General features: G+C 49.6%; 3 protein-coding genes across 6 annotated transcripts; all 3 read left to right on the forward strand.

Moving 5' to 3' along the window:
* Window positions 1–270: 270 nt before the first annotated feature.
* Window positions 271–7,559, forward strand: GOLGA7 (golgin A7). Of its 3 annotated transcripts, none has more exons than XM_059831450.1 (5): window positions 271–395; window positions 1,829–1,981; window positions 2,337–2,438; window positions 3,612–3,675; window positions 6,273–7,559. In XM_059831450.1, the coding sequence occupies exons 1-4, from the start codon at window positions 285–287 to the stop codon at window positions 3,657–3,659; spliced, it is 414 nt and encodes a 137-aa protein (XP_059687433.1). In that variant the 5' UTR covers window positions 271–284; the 3' UTR covers window positions 3,660–3,675; window positions 6,273–7,559. The 3 variants fall into 3 exon arrangements, with proteins under 3 accessions (XP_059687433.1, XP_059687432.1, XP_059687434.1); XM_059831449.1 differs by having other exon boundaries at window positions 6,276–7,559; XM_059831451.1 differs by lacking the exon at window positions 6,273–7,559 and adding an exon at window positions 4,776–6,261.
* A 657-nt stretch (window positions 7,560–8,216) lies between these two features.
* On the forward strand, window positions 8,217–17,060 carry GINS4 (GINS complex subunit 4). Of its 2 annotated transcripts, none has more exons than XM_059831479.1 (8): window positions 8,217–8,315; window positions 8,560–8,646; window positions 8,949–9,062; window positions 9,540–9,637; window positions 9,976–10,064; window positions 10,458–10,548; window positions 10,654–10,760; window positions 17,030–17,060. In XM_059831479.1, the coding sequence occupies exons 1-7, from the start codon at window positions 8,217–8,219 to the stop codon at window positions 10,748–10,750; spliced, it is 675 nt and encodes a 224-aa protein (XP_059687462.1). In that variant the 3' UTR covers window positions 10,751–10,760; window positions 17,030–17,060. The 2 variants fall into 2 exon arrangements, with proteins under 2 accessions (XP_059687462.1, XP_059687464.1); XM_059831481.1 differs by lacking the exon at window positions 17,030–17,060 and adding an exon at window positions 12,062–12,084.
* Window positions 16,910–18,306, forward strand: LOC104256262 (protein phosphatase 1 regulatory subunit 3C-B-like). The gene is made up of 2 exons (XM_059831478.1): window positions 16,910–16,923; window positions 17,030–18,306. Exons 1-2 carry the CDS (start codon window positions 16,910–16,912, stop codon window positions 17,937–17,939), a joined length of 924 nt encoding a protein of 307 aa, XP_059687461.1. The 3' UTR covers window positions 17,940–18,306.
* The last annotated feature ends 255 nt before the right edge of the window (window positions 18,307–18,561 follow it).

The following is an 18,561-nucleotide window of genomic DNA, read 5'->3' on the forward strand; positions in this document are numbered from 1 at the left end:
GTGTGCACGTGGGGTAACCGTGCCTGCGGTGGGAGGGGGAGTCGCCAATGGCAGGCAGGCGGTGTGCACACATGCGCAGACCCTGCCGCTCAGCTTCCCCGCGGAGCCGCGCCTGCGCACTGCCGCTCCCCGCGGGTCGGCGAGGCGGCGGCGCGTGCGCCAGACGATACTTCCGCCCTTTCCCCAGCCCGGAGTCGTCCCGACGCTTTTGCGACAGCCGTAAGTGAGCGGCTGCGCCCGGCGGAGCGGAGCGGGCGGCGGCGGCCGCAAGTGGCGGCGGCGCGATGAGGCCGCAGCAGGCGCCCGTGTCGGGCAAGGTGTTCATCCAGCGCGACTACAGCGGCGGGACGCGGTGCCAGTTCCAGAGCAAGTTCCCGGCCGAGCTGGAGAACAGGGTAAGGCGGGGCGGGCCCGCTCCGAGCCCTCCGGGCAGCCCGGGGCCGACCCCCGCCACCCGCCTCGCCGCGGCCGCTGGGGCTCAGAGCTCGCGCTGTGCGCGGCGGGAGCGGCGCTTTCGAGCCGGTGGGGCGGCGGGGAAGGACTGGACCCTGCGCACGCCCGCGGGCCGTGGGGTTTGAGGGCGTGCGGACAGGGACCGGGTGGCGTTCACGAGTGACCTGACAGACTCGAGTGGCCGTAAGCCCGTTCTGCCTCTTTCTGGAGCAGGGGATAGGTCTCTTGCACAAACTTCCGCTCCTTTACTTAAGGCCGTCCTTTTAGGTGTCGGAGGGAGGTGGGGTTCCACCCCCGCCCCCGCGCGTGTCCCTGTCCTGGGAACAGTTCTCCCTTCGGTGCTCCACGAGGGTGCTATGCTAAGGTCTCATATCTGTCTTTAAGGATGCTAGCGCTTTCTAATACTCTCTTTTTGTTGCAGTCCTATGCATAGTGTGAGAGAGGCATGATTTCAAAGTTTAAAGACATATCCTGCTTTGGATATTGTTTATTTTTTGGCATAAAAGCGTCATTTGTTGTCACATAGCATTTGTGATCAATTGTGGTAAGAAAATACTTTTAATTTGCAGTGAAAAGCCACATGAAAAATAAATAAAAATGCTTCTCTTCGGTGTTTATGAAATGCTGGTGTTTTGTGCTTTCTTTAATCCTGAGGAAGGCAGCTGTCTTTTGTAGCAACAAAATAGAGTGTCTTCATTATGTCGGTGAGAATAAAGCGTGCGTTGTTGTACTGTGGTGCATTAACACTGTCCTCTCTTGTGGAGACCAGCCAGTTCTGCTGAGCCTGTTCAGTAGCTTCACAAGTACTGTTTCAAGTATTTTCATTTACTTTAATGCTGTCAGATGTAATATCTTCAACTGATAGCAAAACAAACACTCTTTGCTAAAGCCTTTTCTTTTTCTCACCACACTTTTCTTCTCTTTCCCCGTTTGTTTTGTTTTGTATTGGTTTATGGAGAGCTAGTTTGACCAGAACTGCAGCAACAACAAGGCATTATTGATATTAAGAGTTAGCTCCGTCAATCCACTCCCTAATTGCTCTTTTTAATCTAGCAAATGTCTTTGCATGTGAATTAAGCTCTGTTGTTTTTTTCTTTTTTTTCCCCAATCGCTTGCACATTGGTTTAGTTATGTTACTCTTACTTGTTTTGTGTTCACATTGTGTTGGAATTCAGATTTGGTCTGATCGCTTGGCAGATATTTGTCAAAGAACTACAGGTCTGTAACTCAAAGTGTCCTTCAGACTTTGGCTCCGAACACAGTGGCTGCAAAGTGTGGACGTGCAAATAAGCAATAAACAAAAGTAGATATCTGAAGATATCGGTGAGTTCTGACGTGTGCAGGGCACGACAGCTAAACTTGACTTCTCTTGCAGATTGATAGGCAGCAGTTTGAAGAGACTGTCCGAACACTGAATAACCTCTATGCAGAAGCTGAAAAACTTGGGGGCCAGTCTTACCTTGAAGGGTGTCTCGCCTGTCTGACTGCCTATACCATCTTCTTGTGCATGGAAACACATTATGAAAAGGTGCACTTCTTTTTGTTTACCGTGTTACTTGGAAGGCAGTATGTCTCATACAGGCATCAGTCAAAGACTTATTTCTTGGTAGCATTTCTGTGACTTGCACCGTTGTCATACCAATTCCATATAGACTCTGGATCTTATTGCAAAGTGATTTCACATATGCCTCAGGCTTGTCTATATTCATCAATTTGAGTAACGTAATGATTGCTTCTACTTCAGAGGAATCACGCTAGTTCTGTCTCTAGTTGTGTGCTAGGCTCTCCCAACGTTGCTGTATCTGTGATACTGCTGGGGCTCTGACTCTAATGTAGGGAAACCTGATTAAGGTACTATGATTTCTGTGCTGTTCTCTTACCAGGTTCTAAAGAAAATTGCCAAGTTCATTCAGGAACAGAACGAGAAGATCTATGCTCCTCAGGGCCTCCTTCTGACAGACCCCATTGAAAGAGGACTAAGAGTTGTATCCTTCTATGGTTTCTTAGATTGTCTCCTGGTTTGTCCAACTATGATGTGCTACCTGTTTATCTCAGTATGGCACCCTCTGGTCATGCTTGTTCTGTGATATGCCAGAATATGTGATTAGTCTTGTTACTTTCCACTGTGTACTGTTCTCTGGTCAGATTTTAGTACATTAAGATTTGTCACATCAAAAGACAATGAAAATGCAGTATTGGAATCTGTCCTTTGAGACTTCCTTGTATGTATAAACAGAGTACTTCCAACACTTCAGATGCTTCCTCTGTTTCAGTGAGCGCTAAAAATGCAGTTTGTCCAATTGGAAAAAAGTGACCAACTTGGTAGGATAAAAATTGGTAATGTGAAAGCAAGAGATGGCTGTTGTTTAATTTGCGACCCTCCGCTCAGGTTCTGGTGAAGATTTTGCCATATGACATCACTGTAAGTTGATACCAGCCTAGCCCTTGCTCTTGGTTCTAGCATGGCTTATTTTAACCTTTTTTCTTCAACTCTTGAACCACACTGCAGGCATTTTATCTAGTTATTACCTTAGTAGCTGTAAAGACCTCGCATAGCAAAATCTAGGGATAGAATGAGTAACATGTATCATTTTTCAAGAATATTGAAACCAAAGCAACTTGAAATATTGCCAATTAAATGCATGCGAAGGCTAATTCCTTGCAGTTGGGTTATCTGTGTGTTTGTCTAAATAGCTTATAGCTGTCACCTACATGACTTCATTATTCTCAATATATTTTCCACATTTTTCTATGCATATACCTCCTGGAAAAAAAAAAACCACAACAGTCAAATTGAGTAAAAGCATTTTCAGTTTCGTTAGTGACAGTAGCTGAACTGTAGAAGTGTTAACTTTTGCCTACTGCATAGCCTTTCCTGAAATTTAACAGAAGGTGGCAAGGCTCATAAACCCTCCATGCACAGAATCTTGTGTTCTTGCTGTCAGAACTCTCCTGGGCTGTATAGACCACTGATCTGACCTGACAGGGCATCTCTTGTGTGCTGTTCTGTTTGTTTTGTAGCTCTGAAACTAGCCTTGAAACAGTAGGTATGAAGCAGAAAGATCAAAGGTTCTAATATCTTAATGTTTTTCCACTTTTTTTTTTTCTGTTTTCATAATCTTTTTATAGTACGTTTCCCTAACAGATTTTCTGTGCAGATTGAAATTACCATTTATGAAGACAGAGGTATGACCAGCGGAAGATAAAACTGTGGAGTCTCAGGTACGTGTTAACCTTATACTAGATCAATCTCAGCCTGTCTTCTATCCTCAGAGAGGCAGAGTCTGTTATACTGAGACAGAATATTTATCCCACAACTGTATGTAATCAAAGGCTGTTCACATATATTTTGTGTGGACTAGGTTTTCTGAATAAGTAGAAATACCAATACTTGGCATTATGGCACTGAATGTTAATACAGATCAGATGATACCAGATTTGCCTTTAGAGAAATTCAGGTCTTGATTGTATAAATATGCATAAACCTGTATTATGTCCAAAGTTGTTCTCTGTTCTGTAGATAAAAATATTTTTTTATTCTCTTGAAGTTTTTCTGTCACAAGGTTGTGAGCAGACAAACTTAAGACTAACCCTTAAATCTGGACTGTAAAATAGGTCACTATTTAAATGCTTATTTTGGATCTCCAAACAGTTTTCAGACTAATAGCATAAGAGAGAAATATTCAAGAAAAATCATTGATGGTGCTATACTAGCACCTGCTCTTCCTATACTGTTGTGAAAGATACAGCTTTTCCTTTTAAATGTTTTCTGTGGTACCTCAGACCAGGGCCCGTTTTAAAAGCTTCCATGTTTCGAGCACTTGTGAAATCAAGGTCATAACCACAGCATGTTAAGGATCCCCTTGTATTTTGCCTAGAAGTCAATATTATTAGCCCCAGAATCCTGAACAAATCAATGTGAGTAATTACATTTTACCTTCTTGGTTCTAAGTATATAGAAGATTCACTTCTATATACTGTTGAATGGCAGCTTTTCTGTTCCAGAAGGGACTGAACAGAGAACTATCTTTGCCTGGGGTGACACTTTGGTTTCATGTGCCAAGTGGTGGGATTCTTCCAAACCTCTTCTGCTCAGAAACATTTGATAAGATACTGTATACAGTATATCTTATCTGCTGTCCTGAATCTTGGAATATGACATATTCTAAGAGTCAAATCTTACCCTGCCTAAAGGGGAAATGCAAATAAACTTATTTGGTAGTATTAGTACATTCTTTCAATGCTTTTTCTAACCTGCGTCTGCTACATGTCTCTAGGATTTCTCTTTTGGTAGTCTGCTTATGATTGACCCATATTTACAGTGCTTATAAACCAGATTAATCTACTGCAAGCTGGAGCAAACCATGACAAGAAGTTCTGGTAAAGCAAACTGGTGAAGATTCTTGCTGATGCATACCTGTTTCTAAGCAACTCTGGCTTGTCAACTTGGCATCGCTTGGGGATGTCAATTCTGTCTCAGAATATCCTTCTTTATCTGGTTATTAGCACTTGGGAATCTGTTGTATTGCATGGCACTTGTGTTCTACTGTTGGAACAAGTTTGTGTTTTATCAACTGCATCTGCATATATTTGGCACAAGCCGTTTGTCATCACTCATTTCACAGCAATTATTGCAGAGTGTTTTCATAGGTGATGTGGGTTTTGAGCAATCACATAAAAGCTAGTTCTGTCTGTGTTCAAACAACTGATATTTCTAAAATGGAGAAAGACTTGTATCATGAAGTTCTGGATAGTTTGATGAATTGCAAATATTTGTGGTCAGTAAACACCTGTTTTGAAAGCAGTATGAGTACCCAAGTAAGCCTGACCTGGAACTGGAGCTTTATTAGGTATTCACCTTCTCAACTGTAACCTGATCATTTGGAGCCCGCACGCTGTCCTGGATGATACGTTCATGAATGCAGCCTGCATGGGCTCCACAAAATGTGGACTGTCTTTCTATCCTGTATAGTGGTAGAGGATAAGACTCTGGCTAGGAATAGGTGGCATATCTTAGGATTTCTAATGGTCTCTGTAACATACGTGTAAATTCAGAGGAACTCTGCGATCTGCTACTGTATTTGAGATCTTACCCTACCCAATAGTTTTAAGTGGAAAAATCTTTGTATGACTCTGTCCCTGAGTGTATTCTAGCACACAAAAACTTTTTACTGTAGTTTTTCAGGTGGATGCTGTTCCAGTTCTCGCTTCGGTATCTTTACTTGTGATGTTTTCAGTTAAGAGTAGCCAGCAACCTCTAGCTTTGGTAGCTTTAACTGGAAAAAGTTGCTGAAAGGCACTTAGTTTTCAGGATACTGTGTGGCAGAGTCACAAAGTGAAAAGAGTGCTTGGAGTACTTGAAAGCGAGATGCTAAAATAAAGGATCGTGATAATTACATGCAGTATAGAACTGCAAAATTAGTATCCTTGGGTTTCCAAAATACCTATTGAACTTTCATTAAGCTTTGCTTTTGAAAAGCTCAAATTTGAACTGGCTCCCTTGTTTTAGGTACTCTGCAGATCCTGGGATGGTAGTCTAAGTCTAGGTTGTTGGCAATGTGTGCAGAAAAGAGATTGGAAATATTTATGCCTGTTATGCAGAAAGAAACAAAGAAGTAAAGGTCTTTATTTCCTGTTAGACAACTGAAATCCAGAGTGTCGGCTTCTGTTCCTGCTACTCTCACCACAGCATGTGGTAACCCTACCTTTCCTGCTACATATCTCGGAAGATAACAAAATATAGCTATGTAAAGGTTTGTGTAGGGTTTTGTTGGTTTTGTGTAGTAATAGTTTCTAATAATATGAAACTTCTTTTCTAGCAGATAGCTCAACAGTGGACTTGCTGTATCAAAGTTCCCCTACCTCCTACTTTAGAGCATCATTCCTTTCTCTGCTGCCAGATCCACAGTGCCATCTACTACAAGGACTAACTTCCTAAAAATGCTCCACATGGGGTGACCTAGCTGGTCAGCATCCATTTTGTGGCAAACTTTTAAGCAATGAGATCACTTTTTAGTTGTTCTCTTTTTTTCCAAGAAAAAGCTGAAATGGTAAAGCTACATACCCTTCTGAAAGAAATGGGGCACTTAGCCCAATGGAAGTCTAGTTTTAGTCACATAACTGCAGTGCTGTTCCTCCCTAGTTCTTAAATGCTTCTGTATCGGGCTTTGGAAAGCTACAAGTCAGAGTTGGGAATTTCCCAGAAACGAGGCCTTCCCTCCAGTTCAGTACTGGAGTGAGGGGATATACAGTGCCTCTGCCTGGTGAGAAGTGACTCAAGGCAATGAGCCTCTGACATTTTCTGTGCTGATTCTCGTGGAAGACTAGAAGGCAAAGTGTTACTTGTTTTAAAGTTTTGGTTGTTCCTAGAAGGGGGAGGAATAGCCAGACTTTAATACTGGTGTTTTTTCTACTGCTGTATCTGTGCTGTTACTGCATCTGTCAATGCTCAGCAGAAGAGGGGGGTCTATTCATTCATAAAACAGTAAGTACAATAAAATGGATGCTGAACCAATAAACATAACAATTTCTACCCTACTCTGATTAATGTGAAGTGTAAAACTGTTTCTTTATGGATTTATTATATATAATTTATAGGAAAACATTGATTTGACAAACTGTTAGATGTAGTGTAAAATGGTTTCTTAATTCTATCTGCTGGCACAGTATTGAAAAGTAGAACTGTGCATTATTTAGTATCCCCCATGCATCGACATTCCTCAGCAATACCTGCAAAAGTAAAGTTCCTACAAACCAAGCTGGGTTAATATTTTTCTCTTGTATCCTTTTCCCTTATCAAAGCAAGAATGTCCTGGTTTAGGTTCTGAGTGTCATTGTCCAATTGTAAAAGGAATTCAAGCATGTAGAAAAGGAGAAGACTTATGCAGAACAGATCGGGTGTGTCAGCTTTTGGTGGTACTGTAGGTGCTAATACTGGATCTGAAATTCCAGGCTTATTACTCAGCCACTGATTTTTTTTTTGAGATTTGTTTAATATTTTAATTGTATAAAACTTGTTTTTTCTAAACTGTAACAGTGTTTGCCTTTCACATCTGTTGCAATATTGGCAGAAGTACTAATGGATTAGTAAATTTTTCTTAAACTGTGTCTGTGTCATATTTATAGCACTGCCTTGCATGAAGTAGCACTATGGGTGAGATTTTTACTCCTACAGTAGCAGGGTCTTGGTTGTGAACAAACAGAGCTAGCATCATTTCAAGATCAGTTCATCTGATAAAGTTTACTTCAGGTACAATTAGTGGTACTAGTCTATCTTCGTACTTAGTGTTTGACTTGGGAATTTAAAAAGCACATCTGTAATGCTCAGTCTCGTTCTCCTGCTGCCCCCTTGCACTCAACGCCTTTCCATCTTGGCCACCCACAGCCAGCGACGACTTGAGCTCTGCTTAAGGAGCCAATGAATGAGCAGGGCCCTGCAGGCCGTGCTCGGCTCTCCCCCCAGCACGGCGCCCGGCCTTGCTCCTCTGTCACGGCGTGGTCCGAGAGACGTGGTTCCTAAGCCGCAACGATTTTGCCGACGTCTAATACAGCTTCGTTTTTCAGCTGCCTTTCGCGGCTCTCGACCGAACAGAGCTGTGGTGCTTCTCCCTGCCCCTTCGCCATTTTCTTGGGGGTAGGCCGCGCCGGGCTCGGTGCGAGCGCCTGCGCAGTGGAGCGAACCCAGGGCGCGCCGGCCGCCTGCGTAGTGGGGCGGGCTGCGCATGCGCAGAGGGCTGTAGCTGGTGGCGGGAGGCTGTGGCGGGATGGCGGCAGCGAGCGGTGAGGGGACGGAGGCGGACTCGGATGGGGGCAGTGAGGAACTGGTGCTTACCCCGGCGCAGCTCATCCGCAGCCTGGAGCAGGTAGTGTGGGCTGGGGAGAGCGGCTGAGGGCCGAGCCCCTGGGGCTCCCCGGGGAGATCGGGGTGGGGTGAGGGGTGTGACTGAAAGCTGGGCCCTGGACTCTTGGGGAGATGTGGGGCGGCTGGAGGCCGGGCCCCTGGGTTCGCCGGAGGAGGTGGGGAGGACGGAGTTTCTTGCTTATCTGCGGGCTGGGGCATATAGCAGGTGCATTCCTTGCTTCTACTTACAGTGTGCCTTCTTTTAGGCCTGGCTGAATGAGAAGTTTGCCCCAGAGCTGCTGGAGAGCAAACCTGAGATCATTGAGTGTGTTGTGGAGCAGCTGGACCATATGGTAGGTTCTGCTGGGCTAAGGTGGTGGTACAGGCAGGCCCTGGTTGCTTGGCCTGGCAGATACATGCTTGGGTCCTTCTGGGATTGCCAGGACTGTCTGCTCCTCTGTCCCTGAGATAAGGCTGTTCTGAGTACCTTCTTTGAGCTTGTTTTGGAGAGGAGAGTGAGAGATAGAAGGAAACGGTGTGCTTTTTGTCACCAAAACCAGCTGCAGTCTGATTTTGTGGGCCCTATGTACAAAACCCATCTTCCTTTCTGTTTCTCGTTGTTTGACATTTCAACCATTTAACTTCTTCCTTGCAGGAGGCAAACCTGAAACGGGCAAAGAGAGGAGACTTGAAGGTCAGTGTTCACCACATGGAGATTGAAAGGATCCGTTATGTGCTCAGCAGCTACTTGCGATGTAGGCTTGTGAAGGTAATACTTGCTTGTGCTGCCCAGGAGATGAAAAAGGGTGACTTCAGGAGTGATTTTTACCCATAAAAGGCCTCCTGCTTCAGCAAGGCACTTAGTTAAAGCACACTCTCTCTGTGTCCCCTGAAGTGCAATGCAAAGGAACTAATTTCTTGGACACGCTTTTCTGTTGTGACGAAGGAGAATCACAGCATTGCTGTGAGTGTTTTCTTACCTCATCTAAGCCCAGGATGGCACAATTGAATGCTTGCATGTTCTGCCTGGGTCCTGCCACATACACATATGGTTATGCAGCTTGGAGACCCCAGCCATATCGCTATTAATTCAGGAGCAGGTATTTGGGCAGGCCTGCAGCTGCTGCGTACGCCTGTACAGCAGTGGACCGCTGCTTGTAGGGGAAGCCTCTGGGGAGTGGGTATTGTAGGCACTGAACTACTGGGAGAGGTCTGTTACAGTCTTTGGGATTTTGTTCAATATCAGATAGAGAAGTTTTTCCCCCATGTTCTGGAGAAGGAGAAGTCTCGAGCCGAAGGGGAGCCTTCCATTCTGTCACCAGAGGAGTTTGCCTTTGCTAAAGAGTGAGTAGGTTTTGGATGCATCTCCCTACCTTTTTATAGGTTATGGAACTCGCCCGTGTGTTATGCTGAACAGTCCTGTTCAGCCTTAGACTGCTAGCCTTAGACAGGTTTGCAGTAAGAATCACGCGTTTTACCGTGAGGTTTCCTTATGGACAAGGAAAGAGGTGAAATAAAATAACTCTGGTAACTCTTAGCAAGTTACCAGGGCAAGCCATTAGGTTTGTGTCTGGCCACGCCTGTGGGACCAGAAGATGTCGCTTGCTGGCGTTTTGAGTCAATGCTGTCCCTGCAAATTTGTATTTGGTTAAACCAGTCAATGCTCCAATGATTTGTTTCAGGTACATGGCAAACACAGAGACTTATCTGAAAAATGTGGCCCTAAAACATATGCCGCCCAACCTGCAGAAAGTCTCTCTCCTAAAATCAGGTGAGTACATCCAGACTCCAGGGTAATCTGAAAATTATAGCAGCAGGGGTGTGGGGAAAGCTCTGGGGATCATGGAATGTTAAGGGCTAGTCCTCCAGCTGGCGCTCAGTAGAAGCAGAGATGATATGGTGACAGGGTCATAATGCTGCTCTGCTGTGTGGTACGTGGCTTGGTGCTGCTGTCCCTCGGTGCTGCCGTCAGAGGATCGCACTGGCCCCTGCCATCGAGTCTTGTCTTGTGTTGAAGCAGCGCACGCTACATCTGATCAGAAGTGCCTAGCAGTCCCTTTACTGGCCATGAGTTTGCTGTCCCTCGTACCCCTCTGTTAGCTCGGTGTCCTGCAAAGGAACATAAGCGAGTGCTGAGCTTGTGCTCTGAATCTGTTGTCTGCAGTTCCGAAGCCCAACCTGGATTCCTTTGTGTTCCTGAGGGTGTTGGAGCGGCAGGAGAACATCCTGGTCGAGCCAGAGAGGGATGAGCAGAGGTAGGTGGGCACTTCCCCCTGCATGTAAATAAGTTAGTTTCACAAAAGCAGTGTGGGTTAAAGTGAAACAGGAGGGGTGGCTGAACTTCAGTCTCTCTCTGGCAGAGAGTACACCATCGACCTGGAGGAGGGCTCGCAGCACCTGATCCGGTACAAGACCGTTGCCCCGCTGGTGGCCTCGGGAGCGGTGCAGCTCATCTGAGGGCCGAGCGGTAAGCGCAGCGCCAGGACCGCGGTGGCGCCGGGGGGGGTCGGGCGCTGCAGCGGGCCCGCGGCCGCCGGGGCGGGGCGCGACCGGCAGGTGGCGCTGGGGCGGCGCGGCGGGGCCGCCCGGGCCGTGCCCGTTTCAGCCGTGGCGTGGGTGGGCAGGGGAGCAGCGGTGTTGGAAGGGGTACCCTTGAAAGCATGCAAATAAACCAGCACGACATCTTTCCCTCTGCTGGTGCCCAGGGGCTCGCTGCCCCCACAGCTCTGCTCAAACTCCTAATTGCTTATGACATGCCTGGAATACAGCCAGACTCCTTTCTCTGGTGCTCCTGAGCAAGGGCACTCTGTGTCACAGCATCCCCTCCAACAAGGCTTTGCATCAGCCTTGCTACAGTCCCCTTGGAGTCCCGAGGGAGGGACGAGTGTAGCTACTGCCTCTCCAGATCCCAGGCTAGTTTGACAGCAGACATGGACAGAGCGCATCTATCCTCAAAGCCTTGGTAAATAGGGTGCTCTCTTTTTAAACCTGCAGCTGTGTGTTCATTCCTGTTCCAGTTTAGCACTGTTCTTTAAATTAGGCTATGGGGTGGCAACTGACTGACTGAATGGTGTGGCAACCAGCTATGTAAACTCCACCTTCCCCCATCAGCTTTGATCTCGTCATAGGGTCTGTGCAACCCTGGATGTTGTGCAAGTGGCCAATTGCTCTGAGGTGAACCGGGGGATACTTCTGCACCATCTTTGCCACGTGATCCTTTGAGCAAAAAAACATGACACGTAAAGAGATTTGCTGGCAGAGCAAATCTTGGTTCTTGCAGAAGGAGCAGGAGGGATTGGGAACACGTTAAGGATGGAAACTGCAGCTCAGAGCAACGGGAATGTCATGGGCGAGCAGAGGAGAGCCATAGGGTCATGTGTGGGGTGCTTAGCACCAGCTCCTTAACCTGCAGTGGGAAGGGACGGTGAAGAGTTTACCAAGTTTGTTCCCTTTGTCTTTCTGACAGTATCAGCTGGGAGATGGCCACGAGCTTACGAATTCAGGGTTTCTACTTGCCTCGAGTTTCTCCCTTGAAGGGTTGTTATGCAGGCCAAACAGCAGGTCTGTCCTTCCTTGGAAAGGCCCTGCCTTTGGGGAAGGCAGGCTGCACAAGCTTTGTTCTGCCTATGCAGCCTGTGTCCCAGGGTGGATACAGTTGTGTCAGTACAGCCCCTTCTAATACAGCTGTAGAGGAGTTACGCTGCTTTTTCCTGGCATTTTGGCAAGAATAGCACTATCCTTGTAAAACATCCACCTTTGCCATTACAGGTATCTGAGATTTGCCTGCAGAGTAGGCCTGGATTTGGAATTGCTACCTGGACCTCCTGCTGATAATGGCATTTCTTGCCCTGGGCCAAGGAGTGAGTGCCTCCAGGAGCCAGCTGTGTTTTCTCTGATCAGATTGTGAATGGTGCAATCACAATGAAAGCTTTGGAAATGTCAGACAGCATTTGCAGGTTTGTCACAAACCTCTTCTTAAGCAGAGCATCTGGGTCACGCTCAGGGTGTTTGTGCCAGAGCCATGGGGTCTTCATACTGCCCATGTAAAATTTTTGTTTTGATTTGCAGTTCCGCTGTGTGCCCAGACTTCGTGTAAGACCAGCACCAGAGCAGGTCCTACACAGAGGGTTTAAGTGCTGCTATTTCACCTCTTGAAATTCTGCATGTAGATCAAGTCCAGTGAGGGGGATGAGAGGCCTTGCTCCTTTTCTGGCCTTTTCCAAGCTGTTTCTTTGGACTGGCTGACTTCAGGGAGATTGCACCACTATTACAGCTAATCCTCAAGCTCAAGGCTGCCTTGGTCAGTGAACACCAGAGCAAGAAGGGCCCTTGTACAGGGTGGTCTGCATGATCAGCAGCTGAGCACTGTGGAAGAGCTCTGAGGAATTTTGTAAGCTTGTGGGGGCTTGTGGTGCCTTCATGTTGTTTAGAAAGGTATTGGAGCATGAGGGTGGCAGAGGTTTACCAGAATGGTCTCTTGTTGCAGGATGAGAATAGCAGTCCTGTTTTTGCCTCACCTTCTATGCTTTGTCTGTTTCCTATCAGGCCAGTGCTCTATATTTGATTTCTGCAGCAGAGCATTCAGCTCCCTGTGCAGGGAGACTTGGATCAATAGAAAAAAATGTGAAGTAACAAGTCAGAGAGCATTTTCTGGAAAGCTTTAGTGTGTAGCTGCTGGGATGCCTTATTTAAGACCAGTGGCAGTCAGTTTCACTAAAATGGAACAACTGTAATCACGGGCTCAGGAGAAAGCAGCTTTTGCTATGTGTGATCTGAAGACCCTCCCTCCACAGAGCGAGGGGTTCTGGTACAGCTTCTGATTGTGGTTGTGAGGGTAGAAACTGTCAAACTCCCTTCTGCTGAAACAGCTGCTGGGGCAAGGGGGACAAGCAATTCCTTTGTGCTGGTCACGCAGAAGAAAAGCTTCTTCAGCCCTGTTGACCCGTGCATGCCTCTTCTAGTTGGAGGAGAAGCCAGGGTATCCTGTGCTACCTCAGCTCAGTGCCTGTCAGGTGCGTGGACAGACGGTGGTCTGTGTTCCTTCAGGGCAGGGTCTTCCCTCCACGGTGGTCTGTGTGAGGAACAGCCTGGTGCTGCTCTGGCACTCCCCTTCCTCTGCGAGGCAGGGGGTGACACAGTGTGTCTTGTAGTGTGAGTGGCTTTGCATGTGTGGTTTATAGTGTTCCTAATGAATCCATTTAGGTAAAGAAGATTCTTTTAAGTATAGACGTTAAGAGGAGGCTGGGTTTAATCCCTAGGAATCAGTAGCACCTACCTCCGCACAGCCCCCCAGGAAGAGCTGTGGATTGTGCCTTGCCCATATCTGCAGCTCAAGCAGCTTCACAGAGGTGACTGAAGCTCCCAGCCAAAGTCGTTGTTAATCCGCTGTGGCAGAAGCATGCTTTAGAAGAGCTGCTTGGAGAATGTCTAGGTGGCACATCTGGCAGGCTTTCTCCTTGGCCCTGTTAAGTTTGACTGAACAGTTGTCCAGACAGCTAATACTTGCCTCCCTGCTGCATCTCACATGGCTGCAGTGATGTGAGCATAAGGGGTGCCTGTCCTCTTCTTCTAGCTTCTGAATCTTAACTGGGTCTGATTCTTTCTAGAGTGCCTTCAGTACAGCTCCTCTCTGGAGTCTGACGGCTGGCACATGGCAACATCATCACAGGCTGTGCAGGATTTTTGAAGACGGCTAGTAGGCTCAAATCAGTCAGGCTCATAGTGAGATTCAGTGTTGGCATACCTGAAAATGCTGCTGTCTGCTTTTTTTGTCCTTCCATGACTAAATACCGGGACACTTCTGGGACTGGATAGTGCCTCACTGCTAACACTGTGCCTCTGTTCTGTCTGTGTTGGGGGAAGGGGAAGCATCCGCAACTCTGCGGAGGAAGTGATGCTTTTGGCTTGTACTTTTAGATGGAGGAGAGGATGCAGCAGTCTACCCACCTTAATCTGTGCCTCTGGAAGAGAATGTGCAGAGTGGGAGCAACTTTTCCAGCTTCCATGGGGTCTGGTGTAAGGCTTCAGCTCAAATACATTCCCTGTTCTCTGCTCCCTCCAAGGTGGAGGTAGCTTGGGTTTACTGAGTGATTAGCTCTAAATGCAAAGTAGGTGGATGGTGAAAGAGGTCGCAAGGAGGGCACTGATGGTGAATTGTAATTTCCCAGCCTGAGCCAGATCTGCTCTCCTGAGTGCAGGAGAAAGGTGAGGCAAGTGGTTTCATTGCTAGGAAGACTCTTTTGTGTCTGTGTTGACTCCCCCGAGCCACTGAAGCGTGGGGGAAATGGACTGTCAGCCTGAGAGGATGTGATGAAAGGATGATTCTAGGAAAGCAACTGCTGAAAATTGACTCATCGCCTGTGTTGTATGTGCTGGAGGGTATCTGTGCTTGTAAGCATGCGGAGTCGTCTAGTATGCGACCCATCACAACAGTGCACAGGGAGACTGTCCTCCCTTGGGCCCCAGTCATGAGTGAAAGGTGGAAAACCTGTCCCTGATATTTTTCTGTGGGCTTTCTCTTCCACTGCCTTGGTTGACCCTGGCTGTAGGCTGCTGTGCTTCTGGGTGACAGCAGCTTCCCCAGAATTGAGAAATACCTGGGTTAGAGCTGATATCAAGGGAGTCGTTCCTCTGAAAGTCCTGCCTAGGAAAAGTAATCCAAAGGTGGTTCTGTTTCTTTTTTCCTGGCTATCTGCAGGAAAATGATGTCAAATAAATAACATGTGATTCAGTGAGGACGATTATTCCTTAGTAGCAATAACTACCTACACAAACTTCCCTACACAGTGGGGAAACAACTGGAAATTCTGTAGGAAAAAGTTTAAGGTATTCAAAGGTTCAAAAGGAGACAACTTGTGAGACCATGAGCAAGAGCCCTTAGTTCAGAGAAGAGGGGGGGCAATTTGCTGTCACAACCTCGGGAGATGTCGCTTGGGTTTGTAACTTGGGTAGTTGCAGCCACAGTTAAACCTTGTAGGGATGAGGATGCTGTAGCTGATCCTCCAGCTGACCTCTGTGGAAGGGTGCGGCACTGCCTGTCTCCGAAGCTGGCCTCAGAAACAGGGAGTGCTGCTTCCAGCTCAGGCCTGAGCATGGTCACCAGCCAGGGCTTCAGCTCAAGGCTTCTGGTGCAGCGTGTCGGCTGCGTGCTGGCAGTGGGAGGTCTGCCCTAGGCCCAGCAGACGGATCTGCTCTGATGCTGGCCAGGCTGGGGGGCTGGTACCCAGCAGCGCTGGGCAACAGCAGACACCTCCAGCTCCTGCAGGCCCGGCCGGGCAAGTGCATCTGGCTCCTGGTCACCCACAAAGATCACTGTCCTGCTCCTCCCCAGGCAGGAGCGTCTGGCCAGCAGTGACGTGAATGCCATGCGTCCTTCTAGGGGACGGTGCCGCTTTGACTCTCTTGCTTCTTTTTCTGATGTTTTTGCTGAGGCCAGGGCTGAACTGTAGATTTTTTCCAGCCAAGTGCTGGGTTCAAGCTCACTTCTGGCCATCCTGCGAGAGGTGTCGTGCGTTGTGCTGGAGACATTCAGATGCAGTGGCAATGGAAAGCTGTGTATAAATACTGATAGGTAGGTTGTGTCACGGGCTGATGAAAATCTGTGCTGTCAGCAGGAACAATCAGGGCTGCTTAACGTAAATGGCTAGACAGCTCTGGAGAGATTAGCAGGTGGAACAGGGCAGGGGTGATCTGATTTAGGTGACAGCCTTTTCTGTCAAGGAGTCACATGTGAGCTAAACGGTGAAGGTGATTTTGAATATAAATGTCAGGGGCAGTACAGTGTCTCTTGCCTGCTCAGGTGTGAGTGAATTTCTTTTCCAGGGCAAGGAACCGGGGTAAGAAACTTTTGAGTTAGATTCACTTTTGATAGAGGATGAGCCTAGACTCTGGGATTTGCTTTCTGCTTAGACACCCTGGAAATAGCTGTCTTCGAGCAAGCACTTGAAAAGGGATGTGTAAAAGCAGTTCAAACCTCCCGCCACTGAAGACAGTGTGAGAGGAGCAGGCTGCTCTTCTTCCTGGAGCTGCCTCCGGGCATTGGTAGTTCAGTAAACGTTTATCTCCTAAAGCCACTCAAGTTTTTCTAGCATTAGGAGCTTTCCCTGTGCTGCCTCTCATGTTAGCCCCCTTCGTCGCTGAGCTCAGCAGCAGGAAGCTGTGCTCCCGAGGAGAAGGCCGCAGCCAGGAGCGTTACCCGGCGGAGAGAGGGTGGTCTCCGGTACCCGGGTCGCTGGGCTGGCTCGGTCTCTTCCCTCGGGGGCTTCGCCGGTCCGGCTCTCGTTGATCGGCCTCGCTCGAGAGGGCTCCTCTGCGGCACAGCGTGGGGGGCAGCGCCGCGCCCCCCCGGTGCCTGGGGAGGTGCGAGGCCAGCGGCCGGAGCCCGGCTGCGGTGGGAGCGACCGCGCTCGGCGGGTGGGCTGGCCGGGGGCGAGCCGGGGGCGCGTGCTCGGCCCGTCGGGGCGGGGCAGCCCCGAGCCCCTATTGGCCGCTCGGGGGCGTGTCTCCGGCGCCGATTGGCTGCCGCCGCGGCCGCGGGGTGTCCCGGCCGCCGGCGCTCCCACGGCTCCATTGACCGTGCGGAGCCGCCGGCAGCGGGACCGGACCGGGCGGGACGCGATGAGCTGCGGCGAGTGAGCGCGGGGCGGGGGCGGGCGGGCGGAGGGAAGGGGGAGCGCTCGCCGGGGCTGGAGGCCCGGCAGCCGGGGGCACACCGCCTGACCCCCTCTTTGCCTCTAGGCTTTTCCAGGTGTATAGCCCGCAGGCCGTTGCCCCCCCAGCCATGCCCGTGGACCTGGCCATGCGGCTCTGCCTGAGCAACTCGCCCCCCATCCGCAAGCTGCTGAACTCCTATGAGGAGCTGCGGGGCAACCGGGGGCGCAAACCCCTCCGATCCTGTCTCAACCAGAAGCTGAGCGCAGAACCCGAGCCTGAACGGCGAGATAGCACCAAGAGCTCCAAGGGCCAGAAGAAAAAGAGAGTCGTGTTTGCTGACATGAAGGGGCTCTCGCTGACGGCTGTCCGCTTCTTCTCAAAGATTGAGGAGGACCTCTGTGATTTGCAGCATGCCCTGTCTGACCTTGCCTGCTTCCGACCTAGGCTGCGGGACTCACGCCCAGAAGCGTGCAGGTATGTGCTGGACTTCCCACAGCCCTCTGCGGACTACATGACTTTCCGCAGCTGCCTACACAGCAACCTTGTCTGCCTGGAGAACTGCCTGATCCAGGACCGTGCCCTGTCGGGGACAGTGAAGGTCAGAAACGTCGAGTACGAGAAGAAAGTGATGGTCCGCATCACCTTTGATGGCTGGAAGAGCTTCCGGGACATCTCCTGCCAGTACATGCATAGCACATACAGCTCGGCTGACACAGACACCTTCTCTTTTGAGCTTGCCCTGCCCAAGCCATCCATCTCCCGCAGGGCCACAGAGTTCTGCATCTCCTTCCAGTGTGGACAGAAGACCCACTGGGACAACAACCATGGGAGGAACTACAAGATCTGCCACATGGGCTTGATCCGCCCTCCCTCCCATGCTGTGAAGAGTGCCAGCAGGGCATGGGAGCATCTTGGCACCTCTCGGGCTGCCACCCTGGTCCTTTCTCAGCTGCAGACCTGGCGGCGCTCAGAGGCCCAAGCTCCTTATTGGTAGGAAAGCGGTGTGTGGAGAGGTGTAGGTCCCTTCCATGTCCCAACTACGGTACAAGGGTGTTTGGGGAGGGGTCAGCTGCAGAAGATGCTGCTCCGTTTTGTTAGCTCCTTCCTCTGTGTCTCTGGCCTGCTGCTGTATGAGCAGCTGCCTGTCTCAGTGGAAGCTTCTTCACTGCTGGCTCCTGCCACAGAGGCTGGAAGCTGCTGCTTGGTGTAACTCCTGCCCGTAGGTTCTGAACACAACGCTATCGCGAGAGTAGGGAAGCGACAAAGGAACGGCCATGGCCCGCGGACCGCCGGGTGGGAGCCAGTCCCCTGAGCTGCGGGGGTCCTGGTGCTGCCCAAGTGCCTTGTGTGGAGCTGCGGGGAAGGGGGCGCGCGCCCCCGGGGTGCCTGGGGCCTCGGCAGAGATCGCACTCCCGGGCCCCGACAGCGGTGTGGCAGTAGCCACTGGCGGGTCCTGCTGCCCCGCCGGCCTCCCGCTCGCCAGGCTTGCCACGGGGATGACCGAGTGCGCAGGCTACCGGGCCGGGCGCTGCGGGGGGCGGCGGGGGCGCCTGCGGTCGTTGGTGCTGTCACGGGGAGTTAATAAAGTGATGGCGTTTCGCGAGTCCTGCCCGTGT

The sequence above is a fragment of the Gavia stellata genome, chromosome 31 (assembly GCF_030936135.1).
Source record: "Gavia stellata isolate bGavSte3 chromosome 31, bGavSte3.hap2, whole genome shotgun sequence".
Lineage (NCBI taxonomy): Eukaryota > Metazoa > Chordata > Aves > Gaviiformes > Gaviidae > Gavia > Gavia stellata.